This window comes from Cucumis sativus, chromosome 6 (assembly GCF_000004075.3).
Source record: "Cucumis sativus cultivar 9930 chromosome 6, Cucumber_9930_V3, whole genome shotgun sequence".
Lineage (NCBI taxonomy): Eukaryota > Viridiplantae > Streptophyta > Magnoliopsida > Cucurbitales > Cucurbitaceae > Cucumis > Cucumis sativus.
The window spans coordinates 23,286,137-23,298,162 of NC_026660.2; the positions used below are offsets into that span (position 1 = coordinate 23,286,137).

Below are 12,026 nucleotides of genomic sequence, written 5' to 3' on the forward strand. Positions count from 1 at the left end.
ACCATTTTCTTTCATTTTAAAAGAATTAAATTGAATGACATATATAGTTGTATACAATTTATATACTTCTATGATTGCCTTAGCGTTAAGACATTCATAAATAGGTCCCACCATACATTCAATTTGTTCAACTACTATTACTTCCTATTCAATTTCTCTCTTTTTTTCTCCTCTATTCTCTTTTTCCAATTCAAAACTCATCCATATATTCCATTCTCATTTTATATCTCTCGGTCAATCTTTTAACACACTTTTAAAATATTACGAACTACCTAAATATAGCAAATTTATTTTACACCTTTACAAAATTTATTTTAAATGACAATACTAATAAAATTGATTCATCTTTGTTAAGTTTAAGGGTATAGTTTAATGACATTTTCTAATAAAGTTCAGAGTTAGGCATAATTTAGCCCCAGATACCAAAAGTAAAGCTAAGTTGATGGTAATAATTGTCATAACTTTCGAGTCCTCGCTTGTGTTGTTGTGGTAGAAAAAGATAAATAAAAGTTTTGACCTCCTATTCCATTACCATTACCCATCTTTTACTTTTATTTTCTCTATTGGAGTCCATTGTTTTGCTGAAAACCACCAAGACAAACAAACAAAAGAGGAGAAAAAGAAAAAGAAGATGTAGAGATGAAGAAAATATACATATACACACACATATATATAGAAACGTCACAAAAGCAATTATTTGGTTTAAAAAGGAAGCTGCCGAAAGGACGTTGGAAATTTAATTGCGCCGATAGTTCCTTTGGAAACTGAAATTTGTAGACAATAAATATTATTCTACATAATAACCATTTCAATTAATAAAATTGAGTTGAATTTAATTTTAGTGAAAATTATGTACCAAGTGTCAAATGCTGCACAATTCCACGGCAATTGATTGAAAGATTCAAACTCATATACACATCAACTTCTTTTCCTTGTAATTTGTGAAGTTATAATATATATATACACATATAGTATTCAATAACATTATTCGGTAAGTTAAATTTGTTTCAAGGAATAATTTAAGAAGATTGTACTAGATCTTTTATACAAAATTGAGTGAAAATACTTAGAATGTCATAATATTATAATATTATAGGAATCTAATTTTAAAAAGTTTATGTAATTTTTTATGTTTTGAAAGAGAAGTTGCATACGTGGCACCACATCCGTCCGTACCGTACGGTGCGTTTTGGATGGCGACAAGACGACAGTACTACACACAGAAGGGAACTCCACTTTTTGGCCAAAACACTTCGAATAAAATAAAAAATGCGTTTTCTATATATCAATTCTACCATTTTTGTTCTTATTTATTCATTTCTCCTTTAGGAAGTATAGCTGTTATTGGTAATTTTGGTATGAAGTTGCAAAAGTATAAACAAAGATATTAGTTACCTTTTTTGTTCTTTTAATCTTTGCATGCTTTAATTTAATCTCAAACTTAAAAGTTTTTTTGTTATAATAATTTTGGAGATAGAAAAGTTGAACTCTTAATTATAGTTTTTCAAACGATATTTTATGACTCATATTCATTACTTTAAATAGAAGAAATGTCATTTTCTTATTGTGAGGTAGTTGGGTTGCATGTGGAGCTTGTTCAATGTGGTAGCTGTTATTGTAAGGCTTATCCATTTCTTGCATCCATTATCACCAGCAGATCTGATAGGATTCATATTATGGAACTTTCATTTTAATATTAACATTGAAGTATCCTTTTACAATAAATATATATATATATATATAGTGTATCAAGAATATCAAAGTTAGGTAGCATCACAATGGTTCTATCCCACTCTTTTAATTATCTGAAAGTCACGATCTTTTCACTTTTTGTGGCGGGCTTGAGAACACGTGTCCATATAGGATTTTCATATATAGACCCACGTGGGGGCAAATTTTTGTATTTTCAATATAAAATATAAATAATATTTAATAATAGATAAAAATAAATGCATTATTATAATTAGCCAAATGGTTGTGTAGTTCATTGGTACGACGGCACACTTGGAAACATGGAATTTTGTGTACTTGAAAACAAGAGATTTTGTATATAAATCTCATTTAGTAGATAATTTACAACTTTCTTTTTGCCTAATTGTATTTATAGGTTTAGTATGAAGTGTGAGTTTGAACTAGGGATTTAAGAATAATCTGACAATTTGGACTACCCAATCCATATTAAGTTGGGTTGTGTTAGTTTAAAATGTGTGTTGAGTTGAGTTAAAATTTTGGGTTTTTTTTGTTTGGTTGGATCTCGAGTTAGGGATTAAAAATTCAATTCAACTCAACCCAAATTAATAATATATATATATATATATATATGTGTGTGTGTTTATTATTATTTATTTAATAAAAACAAAGTTAAGAGTATTTTATTAAATGGACGTGTAAGAGGTTATAAACATCAAGTAGTTACAACAATTTTAAACTTTACAAACATTAGGAATGAAAAAAATAATAATAATACAATTGACAATTCATCTCAATCCAATCCAACCTACATTTTATGGATTGGGTTGAGAATCTATATTTATTGGATTATTCAGATTGTCAACCCAATCAAACATTTCCAACCCATCAATAAAATTAAATTTTAAGTATAAAAAAATATATTATGTTTTATGTTTTAATTGCAGTGCAATTTCTCCATCTTTTCTAGAGAGATTTTCAACAACATTTTATTAAACAGGTAACGTTTTTTAGTGTAATTTTCATATAATTGACAATAACGGAAGTTTAATACAAATGACAATTACTAAAATAATGAATCATAATTATGTGAAATTTTAAATTAAATTAATTGATGTTAACACTGAAAAAGAGAAATGTGAAAATTTGAAGCTAATAGAAACAAATGCGGGTAAAAGTGTCATTTTGTAACCAACCTTATATATACCACTTTCCATTATAAATAATTTTTAAAATTTTAGGTAAAAATTAATTAAAGGAAATTGGATTTACGTCCAAATCATTTTTTTAAATAGATATTTAATAACAAATTAGTTATAAGATAATTATCAAAAAGAAAATTATACACTTATAAGTAATGAAAAATATTGTCAAACTTCAAAGGTTAAAGATTCTCCCACAATAGCTAGCAACCCTATCCTAAACTGGACCATTTAATATCTCACATATTTGATTACCCTCAAGTCATGAAGGAATATATAAAAACATTGCTATACGCTGAAGGTAATCAAAATTTCAAAACTTGGGTCTTCCATTGTTCAACAATACGATTTAAGAAGAGGACCACAATTTTTCCAAGAGCAAATATGCAAAATCAAAACTACAAAGAAACAACAATTCAGCGTACAAGAAAATTTCTGGACTGTAACAAAACCAGTAGATCTCATGATTATTTGTGGTGAGTGCATGATCAAAAATGGCAACCACAGATCCTCTAGTATGGGTCCCTAATGCCACAACAAATAGAAATGAAACTAACCAAAAAATCATGACTTGGCCATTGGTTGAATAACTTCAATAAATTAAGATTTTGCCATGAACACCATGGCTTCTAAATTTGGGAAAGTCAATAGCGTTTTTATGAGTCATTTTACATTTTCTCACTTATAAGATCTCCTCGATCTCCAAAACCATGTATATAATTTCATTATACCTCATGGTGGTGACAGCACCAGGAAAACGGTCACTTCAAAAATTAGCGGGAAAAGAAATTATCTGGAAAGGCTATTTCAATCTTCAAGCTCGATAATCTTGACCACAGATGCATCCCCAACCTTCTGACAAACAACAACTCGGTCATGTGACTTAATCACTCCAGACGCTTTGCCATGATCCAGAGCAACCTTTAGAACCGACTCATTTGTTGCGCTAGTAGATTCCGCCTACGAAGCAAATACAATCAAAAGGCATAAGCATATGGTTATTGAGATTTTTTATTTTAGAAAGAACAATATAGTAAATTGAAAATTGTCATTTTTTTTACATTCAAGAAACACAGCCGTGCCATTATTAATATACACGTACCCATGCAAAAATTTCCACAATACAAGTTCATGATTTAAGAAAAATGAGCATTCTCGTGTCTATATGATTATTTTTTATGCAAGTCCAGCCCAGAATAAATGAAGCTGGCTCCTTCATTCTCAACCAAGGGATTTTTTCTTGTTAACTTCAAACCTTTTCTGGAGGTTTTGCTCCATTACAAATCGTAAATTGTAGTTGTACATGCTCCCTTTCTGATGTCAGGTGAACAGCCCAGGCAACCAATACAAGCTACATAACTATTTTCAGAGAACCAAACACAAGGTTTGTGTAGAACAACTAATTTTGTTCCAAAGCAAAGCAGGGATAGACCAAAAACCATTGGTTTACGAATAATTTTGAAGCTAAAAGCTACTTTTACCAGCAGCCTGGCCTTGTTAAAGGATCATGAGTGAGAACCGATTCAGATATAAACCAAAAGCATAATTCACTTCATCAACCGTATGGCATAAAATGGAAAATAGAACTTACAGGGTGTCGTGGATCAGCAAGCATAGGGAACAGGCCTCTTACTATCAATGACTGCCTTGCCTGAAATAGCCCAAGACCAAATAACACATTTAACAAAAATAGAAACTATCAATATAGGATTGAGGTTTTAGGATGAAAATTGTTAGACATCAATGGCACAACGTTCATATATACAAGGATGATAGCTAATCTAGTTGCACATTTAGCTTGATCCATATGAATACACAACTTATTGCACAGCAATCTACTACTTACCTTAAAAAAAGAAAGAAAATGATATAATCTCTCATACACATGCCTAAAGGATAATGGCATCCAATAACTACATAGAACAATTGATACTCTAGCTAAAATCTAAGAAATGAGAGAAAATTATATGGCCTTACAGTATCTTAGTTACTTTAATTGTGTTTGAACTTCTTTGCTGGGACGAATTTGAGACAGAATACCAAGTATAATACATACTCAACAAGTTTGAAATAAGTCTACCGATTCCTCTTTAGCAATAATATAATCATTTTTGAAAAATCACAAGAAAAAGAGGGCACAATAGCAAGACGGTATTAAATATTTCACTGACTATTGACTAGTATAGCTGAAATTGAGATAAATGCATAAATGAGTCCCTTTTCTAAATCATCCAACCCATGAGCAAGACATATTTGTCACGTAAAGAAATGACAGCATAAGAGAAAATTGCTCAAAATGAGACAAGATGTACCTCAAATGCTCCACTAAAGCTCCACCTTAACTGATTTGTCTTCAGCCTAGGAATGACAACGGATATAACTGGCATTGTGGGCCTATATTTAGCAATTAATCTGCACATTTGTACAAGAAATTTAGAACTCTGAAACATATGGCTGATATTTTTTTAAGAAAACTTCAGCATGTTAGGAGATAAAAAAAATGGCACAGTAGACTCTGATACCTTGCAGCTCTTCCAGATGAAGTGAAGCAAATAATAACTGAAGCTTTCACCTTAATGGCAGCCCTAACCTAAAAACAGAATAAACATATGAAAACTACAGTAGAACAATAACAATATAAAAAGATCATTACTAAATCAACCCATTGAAAATAATATGTACAAAAATAACCCAGAATAAGAATTTAGTACCGCTGAGGAAGCAATGGATTCCAAGTGCGTCATAGGTTCCCCAACGAATTTGACAGTCTTCTTGAAATATAAATCTTGATTGAACACCTTCTCAGACTGCATTTATTGGAAAACAGGAGCCAAAGGGGAAAATAAACACTTCAGCAGAAAAAAGATTCAACATTCTATATAGACCTATAAAAGAAAATTGATAAAAAAAGATGACAGTTTTAAATCTCAGATTGCAAAAAAGTTATAAAAGGAGGCATGATGAAAATTGAAGGTCAAATTGCAAATTTGGTCCCCTTTATGAAGGTTTTATCAAACCATATGGACTAAATTCTAGCTTCCAGAAAATAATGATAAATTTGATAAAGGTAAAAGGGGACAGTTCCAAATCTCATGATTGGAAAGAAACGCTGTCACTAATTATAAAATGAAAGACCAAGGCACAATGAACAAATTTATAATCAAAGTTGATCTTAGGAGTATGTGACGTATTTGACCCACAAGCAAAAAAATTAAATAAATAATGATGCAATCATGCGAATAATTTGAGTAAACACAAATCCTTAGCAGAAACATAACTCAACATAAATCCAACATGTAACTACAGATAACAATTGAATTAGTACAAGGGTCAAGTTTATCAAATTGATAAAAAACCAGCAAAGGTTATGTGTCAGAAAATCCCAAAAAAGAATAGACAAAAATTAAATATTGGAGCGCGAATCTATTCCACTATAGCTGCTAATTGAAGTTAGAATTAGTGTCATTGGATGATTCTAAACTTAGTGAACACATTGGCAGTGAAGAAAATAACTGATCACTAAAACCATGGACACAGTGTCTTAAAGATAAATAAATGGGTAAAGAAAAGCAATAGGATATGGGTGAGGAAACAACCGGATGTGACTTTCAACAAAACTAAAATAGCTTAATACCGAAGTTTGCAAAGAAGTGAATTTTGGGTGCAAGATTGAGTTAACAAAATGAATTCCTCGTTACATGCCAAATATATATACACATGGATCAACAGAGGGTATTTACCTCAGCACAAATCCTACCAACAGTAGAAATAGTCTCAACTGGATACAGTCCACGTAAAGTCTCAGCTCCCAGAAGAATAGCATCACTTCCTGTGTACATGAAAAAAGATGCAATCATTGATGTCAACTGATATTTCAGAAGAATCACAAAGATTTAAAGCAGTTTGAATTCATAAATAAAATTGCCATTCCTTAAATAGGTTACAAATAAGCTATATTAGTATTTACATTCTTAGACTGACATGCTGTCCACATATCTAATGTCTCAACATTTCATCAACATTTCCACAATATTTTGGGAAAATAAAACTTTACTTCTCAAAGAAAGAGAGTAATTGAGGACCAAATTTCCAAGCATAACCACATCATTGCGGTAAACCAAAGACTGCAGAAAAGGGTAACATCAAAAAAAAGTTCACACAATATACTTTTCCATTATTATTGTATGATTTACCATCAAGAACTGCATTTGCAACATCAGTAGCTTCTGCACGAGTAGGCCTTAAATTGTTGGTCATACTGTCTACAACACGAGTAACCACAGCAGGCTTACCAGCCATGTTACACTTATAAAGAGCAGCTTTCTGAAACAAAAACACCTGCAATATATGGAGAAGTGATCAGAAAGAAGCATACCTTAAGCCTTAGAACCTCGAGGTCATGGTGAGAAATAAATTAAGTTTGGACCAAGATCATCAATAACTGAAAAGGATTTATGAGGATAATGTTGTAGAGGGTTTTGAGACTGTACAGAAGTAAACAAACCTTCTCGGGTGGGAGATCTATACCCAAATTCCCACGGGATAGAATAATACCATCTGCTGCTTGTAGAATCTCATCAAAATGGGTTAATCCCTGAAGCAGGACCACAAAAATATGCAAATGTCCAAATCAGCATTATTATAATGCATCCCCCCCAACCAAAAAAAAAAAAAGAGAAGCTAAATATGACTAACCTCAACAGTTTCAATCTTTGCAAAGATTTGGGTTTGGCTGAGGTCGCCCAACTTAGAAAGAAATTCACGAGCCTGTATAATCACGAAAATGAAGTCCAACCATTTAACTCAAATTATGTAGACAGAGACAGAGTTCAATGTAAAGGAATATCATACCTGTCGAACATCTTCAGCATGTCTAGTATATGATAGTGAAAGGAAATCAATTTTGTTTTGCACTCCCCAACTTGATATAACCTGTAATTAGAAATACAATACACAAAGTTGATATAACCTGTAATGAGAAAACTATAGTCCTTGGGGATAATGACAATACACAAATCAGAAGGCTCGCCCACCTCCTTGTCCTCATCAGAAAGTGTAGGAAGGTTAATGTGAATTTGAGAGCCATGCAAAGTGAACAGTGACCCAGCCAATGTGGCAGAGTTCTTAATTACACAAACAACATCATCGCCCTTGACTTCAGAAACCTGATCAAGTTCCCAATAAAAAACAGTCAAGAAAAAATTCATCTTTTCAACACAATATTCAAAAGAGGCTATAATCATCCTTATGAATTTACGTGGTAAACTATGTTTTCCTGATTACAAACCATTCAGACAAAAAAACAAAAAAAGTGCACGATCAAATCACACACACACACACACTCTTGAAATAAAGCCACTATCTGAAAGCCGTAGTTTTAGGGTGCTATCTCAAAGAACTGGAAACAGCTTAGGAGTTTTCCTTACCTCCAGCCATGCAGAAGTTGATTCACTTCCAGTGAAAAGATATTGACCCACGAAAATTGTGTCTCCTTTCTTCACAGCCTACAAAAGACAAAGTATAGTTTTTGGATGAAAATTACTAATATCAACTGAAATTGGATAGTAAAAAACTGCAGTGCTAAATGGTTCATAATGCCGCTCAATTGCAGACATTCTAGAAGCAATCAGTAAATTAGAAAGATAAGAAAATCAGTGTTGGATGAGATACATTTGAATAAAGTAGATTAAGTTCTTGAGCATACGGTCAAAGTTTAAAACATAAAATTTATTGACATTTATCTAAGATGTAAATTTAAGTATTTCTACTTTTTCTTATTTGTAAATATCACTCTCAGGTTTTAAAAATTATTATTGGTACTTCGTTATTTTCATCAATATTTAGACAGTCGATATTTTAAATAATCATGGGCACAGAGCCATAAATGTGAAACTAGAATGTCAGTATGAAATTCAGAATTGAGAAAGCCATAATATTATTATTCCAGGTGACTGCATGACTAAGAATGCATGACTTTAAACGCTTCAAAGTTCATTATTAGCATTTTTTACTACTGGAATCAGCCCATGGTGGTTCACTTCTAGCTTCAAAAGCTAGGATCTAGCTTTTTTTTTGACAAGTCTGTACAAGGCCAACATTGCTACACCCTACAGGATGTCATCAAAAAAGGAAGATTTGGTAGTGAAAGGATGTTTCAGTAAGGCCTCACAATGACATTAGAGATAAAATGCTAACTTTCAACAGCCAGTCCAACTAACATAGCCAAACTAAACAAAATCGAACTCATTATTAATTTTCCAAAAAGACGGTCATCATGAAATTTAATACCTTTGAAAGTCCTGTAAAGTTAATAGGCAAGAGCTCTGAAGTCGCCTCAAGTTCTTGATTCGGTGTAAGGACGACTATTGCATCTTCCTGAAGTGAAATGGATTTCTCGGTTTTGTTTATTACTTGCAATTCAGGGCCCACAGTGTCAAGCATAACCTGAAAATAGCACAAGTACCAAGGCATCACATTAGTTTTTTTCCTTCATTACAGATGGAAGGTAGAAAACTTCGCACGCATTTAAATAGAATAGGCAAAAATATTATTTCATCAGTAGAAGAATTAATTCTTGGATGATGGCACTAAATACCAAGTACCACCATTAAACAATCTAAAAAAAAGAGACTTCCAGTTCCAAATTCCAATAACAGAGCAGAAATCATAATATATCAACTTCGTAAAAAAAAACAACTCCATCCAGTTCCATCCTAGGACAGACATTCACATATTTTCTCCACTTAACCAAACAAATAATCCAACAAAAGTCGGACAACACAAAATACTTCTCTATTTATTTTTAAAGCGCAGACGGCATTTCAAAGGAGTGTTTCCCCTTTCTACAAGAGTCTACATATATTAAGAAATTAAAGCGACAAAGATTTCAACATACAGCGCAAAGCTTCTTGGTACTCTTGACAGCGGCCTTCAAATTCTCCAAAGTCTCCTGATGATATTCAGAGTTGCCCCATGAAAAATCGAAACGAGCAACTATAACCACGAAAAACAAAAGCTATTAGAAATAAGCAAACTAGGAAAACATGCATGAAAAGCCAGAGATTCAAAAGAAGAAAAGGTGTGAATACCCGACATTCCAGCCTTAAGACAACCAGAGATAATCTCAACAGATCGAGACCTAGGACCAAGAGTCCCAACGATCTTAGTCATAGCAGGAAAAAAACTCTGAGAAACAAAAAACAAAAAACAACGAATCGTCAATAAACAAATCGTTAAATCAATAAAACAAAGAAAAGACAATAGAAGATCGAAGATGAATGGAGATGATGAAAAGAGGTAAGTGAAGTTACAGATTTGGATGGCTCGAGGATGGAGGCCATGCGAATAGGCTCCTCGAGAAGCAAGTGATTGGAATGCATGGTTGATGAGTAATCGGCGGCGATTGAGAGAAGATGATGCAATCGGAGGAAGAAGAAGGGAATGAATGGAGAATGGAAAATGGAATATGGCTCTTGGGGGTTTGGTTTAGAAACAAACTTTCTATGTCTGACTCCGAGAGGGGAATGAGAGAAAAACCACAAGCAAAAACTGCAACCACTTTTTCTATATTTTTTATTTTCCGCTCTCTCACTAACTTCTCTCCTCTTCTTCCAATCTCGCGATAAATTCGCTTTTTTACACATTTCTTCTTTTCACCTTTTTTCTTAATTACTTACTTACTCCATTCTTATTAAATATAATAATACTAATAATTAATTATTTCGAGATTTATTCAATGTCATCACACCATTTTCAATTAAACAAAAATGTGAATTTTAGTACACACTCATTTTTAATTAACTATAATCAACCTTACTTTAAAACTCCCATTTCTTATAATATTTATTAGTTGGTATTTAAAAGTTCATAATAACCAACTTCTTGCTTTAAACGTCCCTCGTGAAATGATAGATGTCTATTAGCATTTATCAATGATAGATGATAACATTTTGTTATATTTAAAAGCAATAATTTTATTCTAATAATTTGATTGGTTTTTAATTAATATTTTAATAATTGACATTTATGTTTACTAATTAATTTAAAATAATTATGATGGGAAGGAAAGGAAAGGAAAAGGGAAGTTTTTGTTTCTTATTTTAATAGTGAGCTGAGTTAATTACAATCGTTTTAAATTAACTAAAAGACATTAATAATACTAAATACATAAAACAACTGAGTAGTGAAAATCTATATTAGAAATATAAATATCATCAAACACGTCTATCAAATTAAAACAAAACTTAAAACTCTAATGTAATATTTTGAAAATGAAACAGATAAAAACCTAATATACATCCAAAAGTACTTATGGGCATGCAAGAAAGATACTATTGATGAAAATGGCCATTGTTTACCATTTAGTCCAACATGTGATTGGGAGTTGGGATATGGGATGAAGATATTGAATATTGTTTAGGGTTGGAGGGTAAAAGTGTGAAATCATGTTTTTATTTTTGTAAAAATGTTTGAGCCAATTTAGTATGGAAAACCCATTACAAGTGGTTATTTGTTGAGAGAGAGTTGTTAGAAGCAAGTGATTGTGCAATTAGAGTGTATACGGTATCATAAACAAATCATGCAAACAAATTAGTACGATGCAAATGTTTACTTACTTTAGAAATTGGAATGAAGATAAATAATCTATAACGAGGAGATGTTTATTGGCAAAGATAATGTAGCTCTTGTTTTAAAATCTCAACTAGCTACATTAAACCCTATTTCAAAATCTCTCATTTGTTACTGTACTATTTTACATTCATCATTTTTTATTATGTAATACAATGTTTTCTATTTACTTTTCAAACTAAAAAGTTTCCACACTAAAGACATATTATTATAATTCAAATTAAAATAATTTACACTATAAACACAAAATTTATTATAACCCAACCATAATAACATAAAGGTGAGAGGTATTTTTTTAGTAAATTATTTTAAATAATATAAAACAATGGAGAAATGTCAAAATGTTATAAAGGGTAAAATATATATATATATATAAGTTCCCGAAAATAAGAAATGAGAATATAACCATCGTTTTATGTTTTAGACAAAACTATAAATTAGAATGAGATTTTTAAATTTGAGGTGAGTATTCCGTTTTAATTTTATTTTTAATCGTTTTAGATTCTT

General features: G+C 31.5%; 1 protein-coding gene across 1 annotated transcript; it reads right to left on the reverse strand.

Moving 5' to 3' along the window:
- Positions 1 to 3,306: 3,306 nt before the first annotated feature.
- On the reverse strand, positions 3,307 to 10,440 carry LOC101207102 (pyruvate kinase 1, cytosolic). Its single transcript, XM_004143248.3, has 16 exons — positions 10,202 to 10,440; positions 9,980 to 10,076; positions 9,787 to 9,884; positions 9,180 to 9,335; positions 8,318 to 8,395; positions 7,925 to 8,056; positions 7,743 to 7,823; positions 7,587 to 7,658; positions 7,396 to 7,485; positions 7,085 to 7,229; positions 6,632 to 6,720; positions 5,603 to 5,698; positions 5,414 to 5,481; positions 5,204 to 5,303; positions 4,483 to 4,542; positions 3,307 to 3,851 (listed from the first exon to the last, which is right to left on the reverse strand). Exons 1-16 carry the CDS (start codon positions 10,268 to 10,270, stop codon positions 3,699 to 3,701), a joined length of 1,584 nt encoding a protein of 527 aa, XP_004143296.1. The 5' UTR covers positions 10,271 to 10,440; the 3' UTR covers positions 3,307 to 3,698.
- Between the last annotated feature and the right edge of the window lie 1,586 nt (positions 10,441 to 12,026).